Source organism: Larus michahellis, chromosome 5, assembly GCF_964199755.1.
Source record: "Larus michahellis chromosome 5, bLarMic1.1, whole genome shotgun sequence".
NCBI lineage: Eukaryota > Metazoa > Chordata > Aves > Charadriiformes > Laridae > Larus > Larus michahellis.
Genome location: NC_133900.1, coordinates 29,641,790 through 29,665,578, shown reverse-complemented (window position 1 = coordinate 29,665,578; position 23,789 = coordinate 29,641,790). Strand labels below are relative to the sequence as shown.

The window sequence follows — 23,789 nt, the reverse complement described above, 5'->3', positions numbered from 1 at the left end:
AGTACACCACTGCAAACCACTGGAAAAAAATGACTGCAGTTTAAACCTGGATCATTTAGCAAAGCTACCCATAGCCTTTTAATTGTTAATATCATTAACACCCGCTTCATTCCAAAACATTTTCAAATGAACAACCTGCTATAAGAAGGCATCTGATAAAAAGGTACAGCAAAGAGTAAACTGAATGTAAAGAAGAACCGGACTCCAGTGAGATGAAGCACTACCTTAATGAGGCGGCGTTTAATGAGCTGCTGATCAGCAGAGAGAAACCCATGATTGATTTTAGGGAACACCATCTGATCAGGCAGGTGAGGTCAAAGGTTGAAGATCAGAGATGAGAGAATTGAAGAATAGACATCAGAAGGCCCGAGAAAGAAATAAAGACATAGTCATTAGATTTGTAATAGCTAAAATAATATAAACCGGTGCTTCTGCCTGACAGAAACTGTGCGTTTTGAAGAAATTGACCTCTAATGTACAGGACATACCGCTTCAGGAATTAATCATATACAATGAATTAACTGCGTAACTTTTTTCTCCTCAGATTTCCTGTGAGAATTCTTCATTTGTATTAATTTTTTCATTACCCAGGCTCTAAAAATCAGTATTTTTATACACTGTTCTTTCAGCAAAGCTTCTAGAGACAAAGCACCAGTTCAATTTTCAGTCAGATTTTCTAACCAGCATATTGTGCCATGAAGAATGGTGTCATTTTAATGAGGACTGGAGTTCCAGCTTGACCAGATTGCTTCAATCCTTCCTGCTTAATTTGCAAATGCGCTTTGAAAAAATCTGTATGTACAGATTAAACCTCTGATATCTAACACAAATAGCTGACTCTATATGTAACCGGTATAGAGTTCACTGACATTTTCCACACTCCTCAGGGAGGCAGAGCTACAGACAAATCTAATCTGAAAATAAAATACTGACCAAGATCACACGGAATGTGGGTGCTGCTGGGGGTAACACCGTACACGGTTGTAGATTTGATCCCATGTTCTGTATCAGGAGTACGTATAGCAATGTAAAGGCAGTGAGGGTTGAATTAGGTCCACCACAAGGATTCACTGGCATCCCATGGCAAAAACAATTTTTCATGTGCACTTTTATGCTGATACAGAGAGACCTGACTGAACAGGTACGTGTCAGCCACAAACCTTGACGGTGAGGATCTGATTACTGTGCAGAGCAGCGACTGTGGGGAAGCCTGGCAGACCCTAGGGACACAGCATAACATGGTACCAAAACAGCACAACACAAACATCACAGAGACAATTTACTAACAGACAAACAGAACGAACACTATGTTTAGTGTACCCCACATGGCCTACTGACAGGAAACAGCCTCTCTGTCATATGGGAAACAGAGTTAGGTTTGCACTACGCTGCAGATGCAGGCTGTTATTTTACAAGAACATCAGGAGATTTTAGACGAAGAGGTCCCATAGAGGTGACTTTCCTTAAAATTACAATAAATTGTTATGATCATTTGACAGTCGTTAGACTATCAGCCAACGGATGACTGAGCCATTTTCAATTAAAATGTGCTACAGCACTTCAAGAGAGCTACGTAGAAAGCTTTGACTCCGGATTGCTGCAGAACTTGACAGCAGTGACAGTGCATTTTGAAGTGTTTTGTATAATTGTATACATAATCTGTATAATCCTGCTCCTCACGTTCTGTTTAACATATGACATTCAGCACATAAACTGGTAGTACATACACAGTTATAAACACTGAACAACAATCTACTGCTAGATCTTGGGTAGTCCAGAATGGCCAAGGTCAATGTTTTCAAGACATATAGCAGCATTTTCATATCCAGGGCAAAATTTTTCCCCTCAAGCGCTGTGTGCTGCATATGGTTTCTCATCTTCTACTCTATCAACATGTGCAGAACTTGTACTGTACTGGTAAAAATAAGAAGTGTGGCAATTGTGGCCTGCTGTGACAATACAAGGGGTGAATTTTGCTCTCAGTTCAACACCTTTCTAGTGCTGCCTTGTAGGGTGCGAATTAGACCTTCTGATAAAGCTGAAACCTTATACAGTTGAGCAATGAACTCCTAAAGAAGGAAATCCCCAAGTCCTCTCCTTGCCTTTAGCATAGCACCCTGTCTGAAGCAGAGGCTTGTTCAACGGCCAAGAGACATCAGGCTGAGGAACACAGAATAGAATACAGTCTGGTAGCTCTGAGCTCCCTATGTGCATGCATGCATACATGTCACCTCTGTGAGGTGGAGCTGGTGGCACAGGCCCTCTGTGAGGCCTAGAGTCTATGGCTGCAGGGTTGCAGCTTGGCACCTCCAAACGTGAAGGCACCTGGCTTTGGCTGCCGGACAAGGTGGCTTCCAAGATATCCTGCACGAAGGCTCTCCTGGGGCAACGCACATTGCCATGGTTCACGAGCCCGTTTCAGCCCAGCTGGCCTGGTGGAAAGCACCACCAGGCAACAGCAGCCTGCCAAGGTCTCTCAGCTGCAGCAGATTCTTTTAACATGGCAAATATTTGCTCTATTCATCTCCACATGCAATCACATCAGAGATCCACTGGATCACAAAGACCACTTTGGTCTTTACAAAAAATGGCAGAGTAACTTTCTGATGCATACATGTCCTTCACTAGCACCTTTGAGTTGCATGCAGCAGCTTTATTCCTGATATACACCCATGAGACAAGGAAGCGGAAACCCTATAAGTGGATCCCATAAAACCAGTGGCAGTTTTGCCAGCCTTCCCACTTCATTCTGATGAACCATGGTGTGGCTAACTGCATTGCTCGGTGACCCAAAATCTCCTCTTTAGAGACAAATAAAAAGAAAACAAAACCAAAAAAGGCTAAAACTCCAAACATTTAAAGACAGTCACTCCTGAGACACTGCTAAGACTGGAATGATACATAGTTTAGAAAACATATGTATCAAATTTGCATTTATCTTATTATGGAATATAAGCTAAAGTAAGTTATTAGATGGTAATGTGCCAGAATCTTTACATCTGTGACTCATTAGCCCTGCTGTGCACATGGTCCATTCCTCTTCTAGATAAAACTACAATACCCATGTAATGGCAATGAGTACAAATAAGAAACCTACAAAAGAACTAAAATCTGAGTAGCAAGCAATAAACTTTAAATCTCATTTATTAAAAAAAGGGATAAACAGAAAATCTTTTAACAACTTCATTTTTACTCATCAGCCTTTAAGATTACAGCACAGTAATTTTCAGTTGCCTCTAAATGTAGCATATTTGCAATTTGACATTTTACAAAATAGAAACTCAAAACTCATATTGGGTTTGATTTCATCTTGAACACAGAGAGCTGAGAATTAATTAAGAAAGGAGTTTAGTCAGAAAATGTACTGGTTTGCCATGAAAGACTTTTTTTTTTTCTTGAGAAGAAATGAAAGAATTTTGGAATTTTTGTGTAGCTCTACACAAAAACATTTACATAGAGCACTTCAAAGTCCAGCCCCAGCATTCTCAATGCTTCCCAACCCCACACAGCCAAGTTCAAGAGTAATTTATCAGTACTGCAGTTTTCTGCCTATATATACAACACACGAGAAAAGGGAACAACTCCATTCTTCCATCAGCAGCTTAGTAACTTCTTTCAGCTTGTTCCCAAGTAGGACAAAGCTTTCTTTCCTTTGCCCAAAGCAGGCGTAATCTCAGACCTAATGGTCAGAGACATGCAATGCCAGCTTGGACCTTGATCATCTCCCTGTAAGTAACACACATATTTGGAGAGAGCCAGAAACATGGGAATATTAAATGGAACCCAGCAAAGAAGCTATAATGGGTGCATAGTTTTTGTACGCGTGGGAGGCTTTAGAAGGCATCGCATCTTCTGGCATCCATGAAAGATAATGTTGGCACACAATGAGCTTCTAAAAAGGCATAAAAAGAGCTATCCTTCCCACAAAATGAGTTCTCTTCCTTTCCTGTCACTCTGCTATAAATATAGCCACAAATATCCCCTAGATCTGTTTTATTTTTTCTCTATCTAAAGCTGTTCTCAACGATGGATTCAAAGTTACTCAATTTTCTCTTTATTTGGTTTGATTCTTGAACCGCACATAGGAAGGGCTCTTCTTCTGCACCCTGGGAGGCCCTCACAGAATACAAAACAGTGATCAACAGCGACCACTGGCCCACTCAATTCCTCCGCTGACAGCAACTCAAGCTCACCCTGAACTGCTAGCTGGTTACAATTTCTAAATTAGCACATTTGTTGCATGCCTCACTGCAATTTTTGCCCAAATGCCAAGCAAAACATGATGCTTGGTGGGGGCTAACAAGCATGGGACCACATAATGCAGCATCCTGCTTACCTATCTGGAAATGTAGATAAAGCCTACTTGTCCCCATACAATGACTACTGAGAAACCAAAGGATGCCAGAACATCCTATCATACCCTCTGTCTGATTTTTCACTTAGATTAAATAGTTCTCCTGTTACATCCATCACAGCCTTCAAAGATGTAATTCCCACTAGCAGTCCTAGAGTTTTTCACAGTATATTCAGTGTATTCACAGTGCATTGGTCTACATGAGGTCAGTATTATAAGGTCATCATAACCTTGTCGTAAGGCAAGTATAATAACATTAAGTAACAGCATTACTGGTTTTACGCTATGCTACGTACACTCCATTTTGACTATTGCATTTGCTCAGTATAGTAAATGTCACAGTCCTCCTTAGGATTTTCCTTCTGACCTGCCAATAAATCCAAGCCGCGCAAGCTTACATGTTCCTGTGAAGACATGGTAAATGAGACAGGAATTACCACCTGCTGTTCACTTGCACTTCCTAAGGTTACAGCCAGCTGCTGCTATTTCACATCAAATCACACAGGCTTCAGGCCAGAGTGATCCTGACAGTCTTTATGGCTGCTTTACCTTCCCCCAACACCACCTCCAATTCTAATTAATCCCTCAGACTGAGTGCCAGTCCTGCAGCTAATTATTGTACCTGCCCTGGGGAATACAGTGTTCGGTATCACCCTGTACAGTGCCATGGACTCTCAGCAGGAGCTCTTTTATATAATCCCTTTTATCATAACTGCTGCTTTCTCCATCAGCAAATCTGCTAACTAAAACAGTGCACCACAACAAGACAAGGATCCAAGAATTTCTTTTCACTTAGGCAATCGTTCTGCAAAGAGTTTTAATTTGAATACACTATGTAATGATTCAGACTTTGTTTTAAACTAATAAAAGTGTAATGTTTAAGAACTAACACAAACAGGTAATTACAGAAGTGTTATTTTCTATAATGACCTCTGTATTTTCACAGTAAACTCTACCTGACACTGCACTCAATATGAACAAACCTGGAAAATGCCAGCACTTCTCTATTTTGGCCCTAGTATTAGATGAATTTTCAGTGAGGCCAATATCTTTTCCACACAACTCAGATACAATTTCTGATGAGTGATCACCACCTGACTTACACAAAATATCCTTCCTGAAGGCAAACCTATTACTCTCACTGAAACTGATTGTGGGCATCCAGTTAACTTCCAGATAGGTTGGTCGTCCCCAAAATCAAGATGGTTTCCACAACAAAAATGTTCCGTCCTGGTTTATGTTTCTCTTAAAATTTTATACCCAAAGTAAGTGGTTCAAGCCACTTCTACGACACTTATTAGGACTGGATGAAATATTTTTAAAGTGCTGTTTTCGATCAAATTGGTCCAACTCCAGTGTTCAATATTGTAGCACTTTTGTGGGACATCTGTGGTTTGAGATAAAACAGCTACACAATGTTTTCTCAGTCACAGGACAGGGCTGTAGAAAAAGGAACAGGATGTACAGAGACTTCCTTCCTCACCATTCCTCTGGCACTACTAAAAAGGGGCAAGATGCGAGCCAACTGGTGGTGAGTGAAGACACGCACTGCCTAGCTCTTAAGACAGGAATGACAACATCCTCGTCTTGGGAGCAGGTATGTGGCACTCTCTCCGGAGTGTCACAGCTGTTCTGCATTCCCCAGGGGAACCTCAGGAGCCGAACATCAAAGGCATAGCTTGGCCCTGGAGAGTCACCCAAAGCCAAAAGGACGCTCCTGTGAACTCTGAAAGGAGGTACATCTCAAGTCTGAGCGTCCCAACGCTTCAGCCAAAGTTGGCAGCCAGTACAATCCGAGTTCTTTCCTAACCTCTTCTAGTTACAGAACTCCCAGTTACCTTGCTCCAATTTCTTACCCTACTTTCAACTTAATGGAGCAAAACCGGGGAGCCACAACAGCCTAATACAAGTGAAGCAGAACAGATAATTAGTCTCAGGAATGGAGTAGGTAAATACCCCTGTTGCCTTTTGGCAGATAAGGAAACAAAATCTCAGAAGCTAAATTAACTGCTCACAGACTAATTGGCATTAAACCAGACATCCGGCAGTTTTCTCAATGATGCTGCTTTGGTGAAAGTTAATAGAAGGAATCATGAAAGTTTTTTTAGCCTTCTCATTGTGGCACACTAAGAGTACAGTTTGAAACATTGGTTAGATATAGTTTATAACTTGAACCATCATTTGCTTTACACAGGAGAATTAATAACAGAATAAACAACTATGTGGGTAGTCATACTGGTAAAGCATGAATTTAAAGCAGTACTGTGTGTGTACTGTATGTTTGAAGTAACACATAGTAAACCAGAAAATATGCACCTGTACACACATAAGAATATCACTTAAGATATCACCACCTCTGCTGCAGCTTTTGACAGCATATTCATATAAATGAAACCAATGAGTATTTGATCAGAAAAGAAAAAGCCGGACACAAGGCCAATTTATGCTACGGAAAGCTACACAGTCCTTCTATTAAAGGCAGATAAAATTCATGAGCAGTATTTATAGAAGAAATTAATAGAAACTTTAGTAAGATATAATCAAACATCAAGGACAGTCCTGGAAGAAATCCACAGAATGTGTTTAAATTATGTAAAATCATATTTAACATAATACCCCAACTATAATACCACACATTTTTGCTTGACAAGGGGTTGAATGAGGATAACAATTAGCAGCATGCACTGTTTGGGAACAAAGCTTCCTGTTACGTCACTGATTTACCTACATTTGCTACAGTTTGCAATGGCTCCAAAAAACGGAGTCTTCCTTTTGGTGAAGGCAAGAACCCAGATTAATTTATATACTAGTATCTATTTTGTGAAGCAAATCCGTTCCTTTCTCAAAAAAAAAAAAGTGCCAACCTTCGAATAAAACATAACACAAAATAAGATGGCTTTAAAAGAGGGTGAAAAGTTAATGATTGTGGCTTAATCATCACTCAGTACCTAGCATTTTCTGATTTATGAATGAGGTACTGACTCTAATGACTTGAATATAGGTTTTCGATTTATTGCCAGTAGGAGCAGGAAAAGGCCCAAAATATTTATTACATATTCCTTAGAAACATTTTAACTAATAACACACACATATTCAAACCAGGCTTTTAAAAATTTTCTTAAAAAACCATCAGGTCTAAATGTTTTGCTTGGATATGTTTAATTTCCCTTTGATATGGGACAGTTTATAAAAGTTGTGTCTATAATGTAACAAGTGAAGCAATACTTCAGTTCTAAACAGATAAGTTATATGTGTATATACATACATATTTGTATTTAGTTATTTCACTAAATAGACTGCTTCCAGGACCATTTCTGTCAATATTAGTTAATTTTAAAATAGTTTTCCAGCACAGAAGAGTAGAATCTGCAAAATTTCTATCGTAAAACAATGATTTCTCTCTAACTGGCATCAAATAAGTTGCAAATGTAGTAAAAGTAAGCAGGGAAGAGGAAAGGGTTAAATAGAAAAGAACTTTATATCACTACCCAAACCTAGCTCTTTTAACAGTACACATGGAATCTTTTTAATCTTCAAGTCAATAAAGGTTAACACAATAAAATAAACTTCTGAGTACCTTTCTTTTCTAGAACTTAATCTCTCCTGCTGAAGATGTTTTAGAGATGTTATCAGTTCTGTGCAGACCCAGCTCCTGGCAAAATTTACTCAAATGTACTGAAAGGAGAAAATAATTTTATGGAAATACTTAAGTATGGCTTCTGGGTGGTTTCTTATTGTACCTAGACCAAAACCAATTTAAAGGCAGCTGCTGGCTGGTGATTTCTAGACCTGATAAGCAGGGAATCTCTCATGTATCTGAACTAAAGGACAGAAGATATTTATTATGTCATTTACAGAAGGATGAGAACAGACTGATTAAGACACTCGGTACTAGCTGTTCCATTCACAAACATTCACCTCTGAAGATCTATTTCCATTAATCAGGGTACAATCTCTACTTGGACAATATATCCTTTGCAATCCTACTATTACGAAACCTTCAAAGGCTTTTTTTAAATTGGGGTAGAGCTGAGCAACTGGAACTGAGCAGTGGACTGACATCAGCATTTATTCTAATAGTCCACAGGCTAAACCCCATCATTTTTAATTTTGTCATGGCTCAGTACAGTAATGCGAATCTCCGTGGACATGTCATGAAGCCATGTCCTCTGCAAGAATAAAAGCATCCAAAAGATTTACTAGCATTACTGTTTCTTACGGTGGTACTGAGGAAAGCTAGTTCTGCATTTGACCTAAATGCTTAGTCTACCAGAACTTCGGACTAACAAGCAGAGATCTGATATAAGATATATAAAGAGATCAAAAAAGCATGTCTTCAAATAAGATCAGGACTTTCTCAAATGCATCCAGCACTGCCTTATCTGCAGTCCCATGTGACCAAAAGCTATATTAACCTGCTGCTCAAACTCAGGGCATGAATTTCGACATCATTCACACTACTGGAATGTTGTTTTGGCTCACATTTTCTACAGGCAGTATGGGCACAAGTAGATTAAGCCACATGGCATTATGAACTACAGCCCTTATGCCATCTCTGTATAATGAAGGAGACTGATCAACAGATTGCTTCTGAATATTTAAGGAAAAACCCACAGATTCTTTAAAGAAGAAGACCAAAAAAAATCAGACCAATTATTCTAAAAACAAGTGCCTGGCCCCTGGGCTGTATTTGCAGGTTTGGGTTCCTACTAAGGTATTGATCTATTAAAGATATCTTCAAAAAAACTGAACTTCAAAGTAGTTTAGGATATATTTAGCACGTCCAGTGAGTGTGAATAAGTTTCAAGATAACTGATTACTGGTTTTAGAGTTTTGAAATGATTTCAGAAAGAAGGATCTCTCAAAAGTCTCAAGGCCCAAGGTGAAAACTTGGGTGGGGACAGAAAGCAACAATATCTTGTTTTACAGGTATTTTTCTTTTAATTTTAGCAGGATTTTAAAAGTTTCAGGTCTCATCTTGATCTGGGCAGTCTTTACATTTTATTTTGGTTTCTTTTACTAATGAAAATGCCCAGAGGAGAGAAAGCAGATTTGTAAGGAAAAGGGTAATTTTGAAATTTCAGTGTTAAAAATGACTTGGAACAATAAAAATCTTCGCTAAGCTAAATGTTAGTTTCAAACCAGTATGTAAAAATATAAAAACAAAGAAACTTCAGGCTCCTTATCTATAAAAGATGAATTAGCTTTAAAACATCCATCACTTTTAGATAATATACCCAGACAGTCTGCAAACTTGCCAAAGCCAGTCACTTTCAGGTGAAAATCCAGTCACTTTCAGGTACAATATCCTTCTAAAATAATATGGTATGGTGGCATCTCCAAAAGCATTTATTTTATATAGGCAGTGTTGGAAAACTATGTGCAAAGGTAACCAACCAGGTTTAAATGGGTTTAGTTTCCTTTGGTGCATGACTGGCTTACATATATAATTTCCATTAATTATTTTGTAAATCCTCTGGCACAGCAAGTTGAGCAGATTCACCCTGACGACAGCAGAAGAGAGAACTGCTGTACCATGAAAAATAAAATGGTCAGAGGCATCGTAATACTTATTATTTGTGAAATACAAAGGGCAAAAAAGGAGAAGCTGCTATAGAACACATTCAAACACACTTCAAAATAGATAAAGGGAAAACCAACAAGACTGGGCAAATTATCTAAGTTATACTCATATATTTAAAAAAACCCCAAAAAACAGGTACTTTACTACAATACACATTGACTAAACAATCAGTGAAGGTTCAGCTAGTCCACAAGTCCTCTCTGCTGCTGACCTTATTCAATTTCTTTTCTATATTCAGATATAGAATTCAGCCTCAACTGCCAGCTGCTGCTGCAGAGATGACTTTGTGACATCCTTAAATGTGAATTCCTTAGCTTGGATATTTTTTGCTTTTTAGCTGCACTTGATTTACCAAAACCACAAAGTAGCCATAGCCATGATTTTTATGGTCCAGTAAGGACTCTACTGCCCTCCAGTAAAGGGAGCACGTCTTGGCAAACTGGGACACGACAGTCTCTCTGTAGCAGATACTCCACTGCAGCCCTTGTGGGTGTGCCGCCAACAAGGTAACACTGAACAAACTTGCACCTTCTTATTGGGTATTGCCAACGGTTCCAGTCCAGGGACTGAAAGCCACACACGCTTAACCATTTCTAGTTCTTACAACTCTCCAAAATTTTGCCAAGACTTCTGGACCACTGGAAGCTCTGGCACCTTTGCTTTCTCTCCAGAACTGTCCGCTGCTCTCCCATTTTATGCTGCCATGAGAATAACCAGTGCCATCACTCCCTTGTTTTGATACCACTTCATTTGTTTTTCTGTGTTCAGGCATCTGCGTGTTTCCCTGGAAACTTCTCCCAACACTCGTAATTCCAGATTTTTATCTTCAGCTATGTAATACTCTTCACAACATTGCTTTTCCCTCACTGATACCTCCATCAAATCTGCTCTCCTGGTCTGAACCGAACACAAGTTCTTCTGAATGTAAGGTGACATCGCAAGCACCTACGTGCCGAGCTCTGACTTAACGATTTCTGAACGGAGCATCCTCTCCTAAGCCACGGGCACTGCTCCACTCTCCTCCTCCGCCCTCCCCCCTTGTGTTCCCCATGGGGTTCTGTAGCACAGAACCAGCCAATACATACAGCCCAGCACAGCTTCTGAGATACTACATTTGCTTAAAAGTTAAAAGGAAATTTTTACATTATTCAGAACTTTCAGTCCATGTATTAGCTAACCTAGATAAAACATAACCTCACTTTGTTACTCTCTGCTTCCATTGTGTATCTTTAAACAGTCTTCCAATTCTTCTTTTTGAGTTTCAACTGAAATAATATTTTAGGCTGTTCACTAATAGATCTCTGTCTTTACAATGTGCACTCACATCACCAAGCATAACAGGACACCTAACTGAACCCTGTAGGAAATACAACACCAGTAGCACCAACACCAAATTCAACTATAAAAGCATGTTGTGACTTCAGATAATCTTACTGACTGCAAAAAATAAATAAAATAAAATAAAAAAATAGTAGAATAAAATAATAGAATAAAATACAATTGCAAATTCAAAATATTTAATATAGTTTTCAGAAAAAAAATACATCCATGGAACACGCTGTTATGGAAAAATTTATAAATGTGTAACCGAAGAGAGTCACTATATCATCAAAACAATGTAACCAAACGCTTTCTAATGAAGCACAGATGTAAAGAAGAATGAACTGGCACAGCCAATCTATCTGAACTTTCACTCTTGTATTCCTCTATTTCTCTGTTAAAATAAACACGGTACTTAAAAATTTAAAAGAACCTTTATATTTCCACAACTAAACCATGTTCTGTCTAATTGCGTGGATGTACTTACGAGGTGATAATATTGTTATTATTAAAAATATTAAATACACACGTGTCAGGAAAAAACGCTAATACGTGCATACACGATATTTGTTTACAATTCACTAAATACTAGATACACTTTACATGAAATCTAGAAGTACATTTATTAGAAACCCACCGGCCCTGTGCATTGTGGGAGCCCATGCAAGGCGTGAAAACATTGCTGGGGAGACTGAAAGGTTTGGTTAGGAAAGCCAGCTTTTACAGAGCAGAGCAAAATCACTGTGAAACCTGCTTCCACCCATAATGGAAACTGTATATTTTAACGCATTACTTACTATTGTTACTCAAGTCTTCCCAGACACTCTCTGGTCATGTTCAGTATTACTGTCCTGCAGACATTTACTTCAACATGCAGGGTAAATGCAGCTAATAAGCATAATTAGCTCAGACAGTGTATTTAATTTAGTTTTGCGCTAAGGACTAATTGCCTACTCAGCGAAGGGGAAGTGTAACATTTTTTTTAAGATGCTTACCCGAGGGCCCTGATCACCTTGATCTCCCTGCAAAGTGGAAAGATGAGATGATAGGTTTAACACAGCATCTGTGTGCTACCCAGCTCTCTTACATATTCTAACATTACACTGTGTCAATACAAACGGTCTCTTTAGTCCATGCTGGGAGGGCTTTCCATTCACCTTGCGAGTGTCACCCGAACATCAACTTACCTTCTCGCCTTTTGGACCAGGAGGGCCCTGAAAGAAACAGAAGCAAAGATGAATTACGATACTGCTGAAGTCCCGGCGCACGGCAAGAGAGAGGCCTGCGCCAACCTGCCACTTCTTCCTAACAAGGGATTTCCTTATCGTTTCTCATTCCAAATGCCAGGGCTACTCCAGAGACGACTTCTTCGCTGCAGTAATAATAGGCACTGTGCGGTTATTTCTTGAATAGTTTGCTCACCCCGTGTGTTGAATCCCACCACTTAGACAAGCAAAACTATGCCTGAAATGGCAAAATTTCTGTTGATTTCAGCAAGGGACAATAGTTTAGCTCCTATCAGATAATAAATGTTTTCTAAGACTGTAAAACTTCTTTGCAAGTGCAGCTAATAAATTCACAGGCATATAAATCTGCCATGTGTTTTGGCACCCTCCTTGGCTTAGATTGCCAAAGAAAAATGGATCGGGGAATCTAAAAGTAGTGTTTTCATTCCTATCTTTGGCAATGCTGAAGCTGATGTTTAGTCTCAAGCACACTGGTTTAGGCAAAATAAGCTCTTCGCATAACATGATTTTGCAGAAGTAATATTGTTACTTTGCACCAGACAAACAGTAAGGTGACAGAATCACAAAACAGCGAGGTCTTTTCCTATTCCATTTTTATTGACCACCTTCCAGAAAGCTACCAGCAGGTTTCTAAAACACTAGTTTTCAGGTTAGTGTCTTCTGAATAAAAAATGCTGGCCGTCTGCAGAGAACTGTCTGCTTACACAGTGCAGACTCTACCTCCAGCTTTCTGAAAGATACGCAGGTGTTTCATTACAAAGAAGGAGCTGAGGTACATATGAAAGCAGCTGGAAACAGAGGAGGAGCCATCCAAGCTAGCAAGGTCCACTGCTATAAGAGAAAGAGAATGCGTGTGTGTGTGTATGTGTGCACATGCGGCACAAGAAAAGGTTGCCACCAGCAACATAATTAGAAATAAAGCAGTGCAACAAAGTTGAGCTGAGCATGTCTGAACCATTTCAGAATTTACACCAATAAAAATTCATGTGGTTCACACAAATGCAAACGGAAGGAAGGTCAGTCTGCTGTCTATTAAAGATGTGATCAACCACATGCAAGTCTTTGAGAATCCCTATTGTAGCCAATTTTCTGCTTATTTTTAAGGGCTCCTGATGCATGCCAGAGAAGAGCATCTGCTGCTAAATCTTTCAAGGAGTTAAAGCATATGCCTCTCCTTCCATAGCCTGCCATCTCGTCCGTCTGCTGCAGAGGACATAGAAGCAAGTCTGCTACCCGACATCCCCGCATCTCCTTTGGAAAGGACAGTGCTCACTGCAAGCTGAGGGGAAACTCTCTGCTCAATTAACTATGACCCTTTCTCCACTTACCCTGCAAGAACCTGTCCTCTTTAAAAACAAATTAAACAAAATGACTTAATAAATGGATACAACCTTGCCGCGCTTTTAAGACTTCTCCAACTTTTTTTTTTAACCCTTTACCCCTTATTATCCCTTTCCAATGCACTGGAAACTACATGCAGCAATGTCTACTGTTAGCTACAGACTCCACATGTACTTACTTTGATGTGACATTACAGTAGAGCACGTTTTCAGCAGGCCCGTTTTAAAACCCGCATACATGCCATGAGCTTGTGAATTCCCAAACTCATACCGTCGGTAACACAGCAACTGCTGAACAGGAAGAACTAAAACCGCTCAATGCTGGCTGTTACTGCCTTCTTCCCAGTGAACACCGAGCACAAGCAAAGGGCTGTGCTCCTGTGTTCAGTCTCCTTGAATTATCAAGCCGTTACTGGCTCTGAACATCTTACTGGCTGCAAACCGCAAATAATATGACCCCTATCTGCTACAGTCAGAATCCTGTTTCTTGGGTCGTAGGGGTGAAATTACAGATAAACATGACATGACCAAGACTGCAGACAGATGTTGGCTTTTAGATCATGCCGCGATTGTGGGAGTTGTTCCTGCCTTCATCCAGATGCTCAACACTGTTCGTACGCCCGAGGGTAGCCCTGCTTCTGATGAGGTTTGGCTCACAACTTTTCCGAGGCGTGCCTGCCACAGCTCTGCCAGGTGGTACAAACTAAGATGGCAGAGACCGCACCAGCTGCCTGAGCGAAGCGCGCTCGCTGGAACAGAAACAAGCTAGAGCATGCTGACATGAGAGGTTCAGCCAGCAGGTCTGCGGGGCTATTAGAACATGTCCCTGGTACAACTGCTGGCAACATGCTCAGCTGTCTCCATTGGCAGAAGCGGCCCCCTGCCTCTCCCCTGCGTGTTTTCCTCCGTTAAGAGTTCTCTGAGAGCACAATCCATACCCAAACATGTTTTTTAAACAAGGCTGAAGGGCATATCTCAATTAAATCTTGTTCTCCTTTTCCTGGGCAGGGTTTTCTGAAAATTACCTGTCCACATCATATTCAGAAATCCAGAGGTTTTTTCATCGCTCTCTCTTGGGCAAAGCCAGCAATTATGACTGCTTGGTGTTTGCTCTCCCCGAGTGCCACACACCATTGTTTCTATTAAGTCATCCTTCCAGCATACAAATTTTTCATACAAAGCCTTCATCAATACCTGACAACTTGATTGTACCAGAAGTTAAAAACAGCTTTTCAAAAGGCCACAAGAGCATTTCTGGTGTGAACATTCTCACAGGTCTCTGCGCTTGTATTTGCAATGCTTTTGCTTTCCACCAAGAGTCTTGAAAAACAAACAAACAATTGCAAACAAAAATAGCTTTTTTGGATACTAGTGAAGAGAACCAGCAGGGTTTCATCAAAACGAAATTAATGCAATTCTTTCATGGCTTGTTCACCCATCTCCGGCTCTTCCCCCATTGTTTCAATTGTTCTCTATTGTTTTTGCAACTTTAGAAAGAAAATTCCTATCCTCAGCCTTTGACATCTTCTTTCCATTTGGGATGAGAAATTCTCCCAAGGTTTTTACTGCAGAATTTGTTAGTGTGTGTACACTGAGTGGAGGCAGGGAGGAAGAAAAATCTGAGGGAAAGTTGGCTTTGCGGGGGCGGGGTGTGATTAGGAGACAGATTTGTTTAAAGGAGGGCAAGGTTTCTTCTGTTTAAGGGTATAGACACAAAGAACAGAGTGAGTAAAATAACACTAGCTTTGTAGGCCACAGCATAGACATCCTGCTTTTTTCCCAGGGAGACTTCTGTGCTTTCGTTTATGAGATGGCAGAGATCAAGCCGCTAGCTGCTGCACAAATGTGAAAGCATTTTGTGTAAGTTATATGAAACGTCTGAGGTCAGAGCATTTCTGAAATAACTTTACAGTGTTTTCACTGGAAACAGAGGCTCTTTTCTCAAAGCGTAATTATCTACTCCAGACTACTATACATTTCCAAGGAGAGTTTATAGCCTGTTTCACATAAGCAAGGCCTTGTAAATCACAAACACATGCAAAATCTACATTCATAATTAGGCGACAAATACTACTGTTTTTAAAACAAGGTCTTCTAAAGCAGACTGAAAGGCCTCCAGGCACCTGCCAGCCAAGAACAAAGCTGAAATTAGGGTCAAATCCATTCAACAGCCATGTTCAGGATTACTGGCAGGTGACCTTTTTTTTTTTTCTTCCTTGGCTGAATATGATCTGTGTGATTTTTCACACAGCTGGCATTTTATAATTAATTCCCTGAAAGATGCTAATTTTGTATGCCACCCTTGCGGCCATTGCCACCTTTATAGTTTTGCAACAGTAACGTTCAGAGGACCTCTTACAAAGCCAGTATTTGATTTATATTTGTTTTAAAAACATTCTAAATTATCTGAACTCTCTTATAGATATATTGTCTCCATACTCCTATTGCTATAGACCCGCCTTTAACCGTAACACAGGCAGTTCTACCACGACCTCACCAAAAAGGTGAAGCATTGAGGGGAAAGTAGAACTGAAAATAGTAAGGGATTCTCAGGAAGGGGTTCCAAGAACCAGCAATGTTTCTAGGTTCTGTAGAAAGCTCCAAAATCAGGGCAGAGGAATCCAGATTTTTAGCGACTGTTAGATAACGCATATGATGCCACTGCAAAAAGGGCCTGCCGGTGCCCAGCGCCAGGTGGCAACAACCAGCCAAGCAGAATCAGTTGGACTGTGACAATCCCCGTGGGATCATTCACCTCCAAGGCTCCTAAGGAACCTGAGATGTCAAACTGAGCAGCTCCCACCAGACAGAGCCACCACAGATGACACGAGTAATAATAACCCTTTAGATACAGGCACTGCTTTCCTACATTGCAACCCCAACAGCCATAGGCTAAGGCAACGTTGCAGCAAGAGGACTGAATGTAGCTTGCAAGATTCAGCCTTCATTTTCATTTGGGACAAAAGAGCATAAAACACATTCACCCCTACCAGCAGTGTAAGGGAATAGCGGTCTTGTGGAGACAAACAGAAAAGCGAACCAGACAGTCCAATGTCGGGTAGACAAATTCAAAAAGGAAACCAATTTGCCAAATTAGTTTAATCATGTTTTCACAACTAAATGATGTGCCATACATTGCCTAAGTTAATTCAATTCCCGCAGTTTGAGAGCAAAAGGTGGTTCCAGCACATAACAACGAAGTATTAAATTACAAAAGTAAAAGTTTTTCTTTCTTCGAAATTTGTAATTTGTGGAAGTCATGAGCCAAGTTTCTGACTGGAAGAACGTTCCCCAGTCTAACCTACAGCTGCTGCAAAATATTAGGATCAGATATGCTGAATCATAAGATAAGAAGTTACACAGAATATTATGAAATACAATATTGTTTCAAAGTTCCTACGCTCCTTTTAGTCTTGCGTTCACTATGCGAGCCCTGAACTACTGAGCAATGTGGTTTTGGCATTTGCTAAACTTGGCCATGTTTGCAGCCAGTGTTTACATACACTAATTTACAATGCCAACATCTCACCTTGCATCAATTTTACAAGAATTTCCAGTGAATCTGAACAGCTTCTACCACCAAAATTATATTCCCTTTTCTTTTAAATATTTTATTCTCCCCCTGGGATATGTCTGACTTATGGTGAAAACTTTAAAGAAAAAAACCAACCCAGCACCAAAAGACTCTTACCAATCTTTCCTTTGCTCCCCTTATATCCTGAAGTTTTTGTTACAATATTCCAGAGCAGAGAAAAGGAAACCGGAATATTTGACAGAATAACCGTGCCTGACTTAATAAACATTATGTAAATGGATGTAACCTGAGAAACATAAAACTGATATATATATAACAATCTAGATAAACATCTCAGTTAACATTCACATCAACAAGTAAATTTTAAGTGAATCCTGCCATAAATTCATACAATTGCATTCAGAAGTCAGTGATTTATGCCAATACATAAATCAGACAAGTTCATAAACTGCAGGCAGAACACGATCTACCCAAAATGCATCACTAAACATTTAGACTGTAATTTAGACATAGATTCCCATTTCTCATGCAATGCTCTTGCTGGGATCAGGAGGGGGTGCTTTTTTGAACTTCATAATGTTGCTCAGGAAAATCACCAGATTGCATCACAAGCTGCAAAGGGGTCACTGCTGACTAATTCAGTTCCCAGGAAGAAGCATAACACTCGGTGTCCCAAGCAAGAACCTGCTACAGGAGGTCTCCCTTCCTTTCTCTGGCATACTTGCTTTCTTTCATTAATCAATAAGGCTGTCCTCTCCCCTTCTACAAACACTCACGATATTTTTCTTTGAAGATCTGCAAACCTCAACACAAATAGTCCTATAAAAATTAGTCCTATAGTCCTATACGGAAAGCATACGACTACGTACCCAGTGCCTGAGCATGAAAAAAATCAAGGATCGGCTTTACTATTGCCATAAATGAATTTAAGCAAACATTATAGTCTGAATGAACAGTTAAATTTCCTGTGAATTGAGTAGCTGCCGTACATGCCAGTAAGACCAAAGATACAGTGTCAGAAAAACTTGCCATATTATTAAAGATAAGAAAATGGCTTCTGATAAAGCCAAAGGCCTCCTGACTACAACTTACTGCTCAATGCGCTAATACCTGTATTTCCTGAACGTAAGCCCTCATTGCCTTGTCTACAGTGCACCTTCCCGTCCTCCTACTTGCTAGATAAACAGAAGTTCACTGATGATATTAGAGTTTTGATGCAATACTGTAAAAAAAAAAAAAAAACACCACAAAGGAAATCCCACTCTATTAAACTTGTAAAACAGCACGTAAAAACACAGATGAGAAAATCTAATATTGCTAAGTCTCTCGTTTTATAAGAAAACACCCAGAGTTTCTGTTTTCAATAACGCCATAGGTGCAAGGAAGTTACAAACGTATAATCTTGGTTACATCAAAAGGACAGAAACACACGAATTTTTGGCTGGCGCTCAGAACTGCAGGAAGATATTTGAAAACACAGCCTATGTGTGCCCTATTGAATCAAAATTCCTAAAACAGATTGAAGAGTGAGCTTTTTCTATTATTACTGTTACATTTGCTGTTTCCGAACCAGTCTCAGGATTTATTTTTTCACTTCAATCCATTATTTTAAAAATATTTTTAATGACAGTAAAACAAAAATACCAGTTTCAGTGTTCAATACTTGGTTTCTAAAACTTTCCAAAAATGAGACATGCTTTTGATACAGACCGGTTCAAGCTTCCTACTCTTCCACCAATCCTCCAGCAGATCCCTGTCTCATTACATGTCCGCCTGGGACTTGAAAAAGCATCACATGCTATCTTCTTATAGTATGAATGAGATTAACTACTCATTCTCCAATATCTACTCAATAGGAAGAAATTTTTTACTGTGAGGGTGGTGAGGCACTGGAATAGGTTGCCCAGGAAAGTTGTGGTTGCTCCATCCCTGGAAGTGTTCAAGGCCAGGCTGGATGGGGCTTTGAGCAGCCTGGTCTAGTGGGAGGTGTCCCTGCCCATGGCAGGGGGGTTGGAACTAGGTGGTCTTTAAGGTCCCTTCCAACCTGAACCGTTCTATGATTCTATGATCTCCAGCAGTCTGTTCTGCACTCCTTTACCTTCAGAGAGGCTCCCTTCTTCCTCCTCCTTTTCCTTTTGCTGCATTAAGAGACATGTGGAGTCCCACTCCATCCTATACTAGACTACTACGCAGCAGGTTATTTTGGTATCTCTGTTTTATCCTCTCCAATAGGAATATACGTTTGTGTGTGTGTCTTCAGGTGTATGTCTGCATGTGTGACCATGCTGGTGGTGGAATTTGAAAACAAGACTGCATTTCTATATCAGCATTCACTCAATAGTTGAGTGCTTACGTCACAAGTGACAGAAAAATTAATATATAGCATGGTAGATATGGAATAGGCAAAAAGGAGTCTGCTATCAATAGATGAAAATATTTATTATAAGTAATGGGCTTCTTGATAAGATTCGATAGTTTATAAGATTCAACAACAAGAGAAAGTACAGTTGACTGGAGCCTCGTACTTCATTAATAAATATTCACTGCAGTCAACAGAAATGATGGCACAGAATTCAAGGAGCAATGAATTAAACTATAAAAAAGCATATTGGTGGGACCGGAAGACAAAAGAAGGAGGAAAGGCTGCTTTCAAATTTTCAATAAAAAGAACTAGAGTGCAAGGAGTTTTCAAGGTAGATTGCTTCACCTTTTCCTCAGAAGAACTGCATTTATTGTCGTGTCAAACTAATGAAGCAAGAAAGAAGTTACAGCTCTTAACAGTTTTTATTGCCACAGACTTTTATTTCGCATTGAACATTAAAAGGGATATGAAACAAAGGAGAAAAAATAACTAGTAGTGCTTAACCTCTCAATTATCCCCATTTATTAGAATAACAATGGAATAGTACCATTCCAGAGGAGTTTTCTGCACTCGCCAGCGCAGTCTGTACCAGTAAGCAGCAAATAAGCGGACTGTACAAATAAAGAGCTATTTTGCTCAAAAAGCCTGACATCCTTCTGGCCCCCTGGTCTAAGCAGATGCATTAGGTATTGATGCCTTGAACCCAATCAAAACATTCTACTTTATGGAGGCAAATAATACGCTCTGAAACCAATAGAGAATTTAGGAAAACAATAATTAAAAAAAAAAAGCCTTAAAGGGAAGACCAATATAGTACAGTGGAATTTAAGGCTTATAAAACTGCAGGGATCGTGGAGGTACATTCTGGCTTTCTTTCCCAACACAACAGAAATTGAAAAGAAAGAGTTACACCTCCTGCCAATCAAACTCATTAAATGCTTTTTCCAGATCTTTGAGATAAAAAATACACCATTAAATATTTTTTATACTTCCTTTGGTAGATTTTTATCCAGAGGCCAGCTCTCTCATTTATTCCTAGAAGCTTAGTAAGAGAGCAGCTCCTCACAGGGAGTTAACAACTTCCTGTTATTTTCAGAAACAGTAGTTAACATTCTAATGTTTCAATCATTTTTTACCTAAAACTTGAACAGCAGCTTCTAAAATTCAAAGACCTCTGGGGCTTCCCTGATTGCTTAATGGCCTGAGAGATAATGCAGCTGAAATGACAGTGTCCTTTGGTCATTTGGTCTTTTTGTTTGACTTAAAAGAACCTTTTTGATGAGGATGACAGGCTGAACTTCAAGCATTTTGAAGAAAACAACGGAAGAAAGCAAGGGAAGGTGAGATTTTAGAGCAATGGAGATTCGCCACATTACCTGTAAGAGAAGTACCTGTGGTCATTGAAATATGTCTTCTAAGCACCCTGGCCTTCTGCATCTTTCAACTTTACTGCCTGTGTTACTACTGTGTAGAGAAATAGCATACAAATAATATCTACCAGGCAGGTCCTCCTTTGACTGGCAATTGGGTCAAGGAGACTAATGTACTTCATTAACAGATGCTGCACAGGGTACTGCTTGACAAGAAAAAAATCATAACCACAGAGAAACAAATGATTGAAATACCTGAAAAACTCTGTTACTCTCTGTTCATCTACTTGAAATAAGTACTACCTTAAAAACAGTGAAATGAAAGTAAGCTGATTCAAGGAAAAAAAAAAATCAACTTGATTGTTGTGACCTATACCCATTTCTTTCTGTTTTCATAGATTTTCCCACTTTCCTATCTCTCTCTTTGGAAGAAATTAAAAACAACCCCAAATTCCTTATTGAAAGCACTGAGATTAACTTCAAAGAATCTGCTACTAAAAGCCTGCCATCCTTTTTGAAGCATTTTGGCCCATACCTGTATATTTGCATTAAAGTAATAGAGGCTGAACTTGTGTAAATGAGCAAAACTGGATACCTCACATAGAAAAAGGTTTTTGCAATGTACATTTGCTGTATTTCAACACTAAACTTAATTTCAGCAAATGGATTTTAATACAGACTTTTAAACAGGGGAGATCAATTCCATTTTCCATTTACTGTGGTGAATCCAGACTTGTTTCAGCAGCGATGCCCTGAGTTTCATTCAGTATTTTGAAGGTATGTCATCCAGTACATAACTGGTTTTTCTTTTCCAAACTTTACTACTCAGTACAGGATGCATTTGCTCATTCAAGGTACTAGAATGACAAAGAAAGATTTAGATATTCTTTTAGCGTTGTCTACAAATGCTACTATAAAATGCTATTGTAAAAGAAGCGGCGTGTTAGATTACTTAAATCATGAATGGTTAAAAGAAAACACCAGTAAATTATTAGTATAAAACCACAGCCATGTAAAATATAGCCTAAGGGATAGAAAGGCTTCTGAGACTGCAGTATAACCTCCACAGCTTAAGAGCAATTAAATTATTTCACAACCTAGGTAACTTTTTTAACTTGAGGATATGTTAATGCTTGGGAGAAACATATTTTAATGAAACATCAACATATACTTCACTGAGGATCTTACCCTTCTTCCTTTCCTATGGCCCCCTTGCATATCCTGTAGTGCCTTAAATAGTTTCTGTGCATGCCAGGCTCCATCGGTACCCAAACAAGCCTTTTTACAAGAACTGTCTGACAAATGTAATGATAAAACCTACACCGCACAAATCCATCTGAGGCAACCTGTAAGCACTAGGTTACTGCAAATGTCTCCAAACCATCCCAGCTACAAGACATTTCTAAAAGAGGCAAAGGCTTGACACTAAGTCATAACTCCAGTCTTGATGGGGATGTGTCAACCCTTATTCACAGATTAATTTATTTGAAGACAATGAGTATACAGAAATAAAAGTGCATAAAAATAGTATATAAAATAATATATGTTTTACAACAAGACAAACAATAGAAGAACTCTTTCCCTTATCTTCCTCAATTTCCTCATCTACAACAGGGGAAAACTACAATGACATACTTCATACAGTTATTTTGAGAACTGTTCAGATTTGTAAAGTTTGAGTTGAAACACTGAATAAATGCAAAGGAATTTTTATATCAACTGCAAACATACATATACTTTTATCGATAGGCTTATATAAAAGTGAGACGGCTGAAGATATTTTTGTAACCTTTAAGGCTGGCAACATCTTTCTTTATACAGGAAGCAATTTAAGACAACATAAAGTTTATTAAAAACAAAACAGTTTTCTCCTCAAGACTAATAGTTTGGTCTACAAAATTCAGAACATCTTCAGGGGAAATTACACACATATGTATACGTATACTTAAATGGATATTCATTCTTTTTGGCAAATGATCACTAACAGACATACTGTGCAATATAACTGGATTGTATTTCTGAAAATACGTGATTCTCTTCTTATATGTTTCTCAGCAGCTCACAACTCTTGAACGTTACTGATGGATCTCAGCAAAAAAGATTATTAGGAACTCCTATGCTATTGCAGGGACAGCCAAAGCATTTTCCAAAAGTAGAATTCTGGATTAAAGCTCACAAACAGAATAGACCCTTCCATGCCATACTCATTAATAACATTATTGGCAGTACACAAAACACTCCAATGAAAGGAATTGCTGCATTTTCTATTTTTTCTCCTTCTTTCTGTCTCCCAAACTTGACTCGTACTTACAGGAAAGAATAGCACATCATCGGAGCTCTTCATGCCAGCACCAACTCAATATAAACAACCTGAAGTATTTCTGCTAACAAGTAAGGTTGCTCAAAGTCAAATTTCAATTGACAAAAGTGTCACTTTATAATGAAAAATACAGATTTTGAAGCTTCCATCTGGCAGCCTGAGATCCAAAGTTCCTAGGTCTACTCCAGTTTGCAGGACTTCCGAGCTTCTGGCACAGAAAGTCACCAGGGCTCTGGACCGATAATGAGTGATCAAGGAAATTCTGTTATTTTGAAAACCTTGTGAAAGAGCAAGGTCTTAGATATCCCAGCGTTACTTTAAGTCACCGTAAGCTCAATGTAATACACATTTTTATAA

The 23,789-nt window shown here is 39.3% G+C and overlaps 1 protein-coding gene across 1 annotated transcript in view; it reads right to left on the bottom strand.

Moving 5' to 3' along the window:
* The window catches only part of COL25A1 (collagen type XXV alpha 1 chain), a 318,699-nt gene that overhangs the window by 90,978 nt on the left and 203,932 nt on the right, over positions 1-23,789 (bottom strand). The window contains exons 6-8 of the mRNA XM_074589386.1: positions 12,446-12,472; positions 12,254-12,280; positions 225-296 (exon numbers count right to left, since the gene is read on the bottom strand). Of these exons, the coding sequence (XP_074445487.1) occupies positions 225-296; positions 12,254-12,280; positions 12,446-12,472 (126 nt within the window). The remainder of the gene's footprint in view (positions 1-224; positions 297-12,253; positions 12,281-12,445; positions 12,473-23,789) is intronic.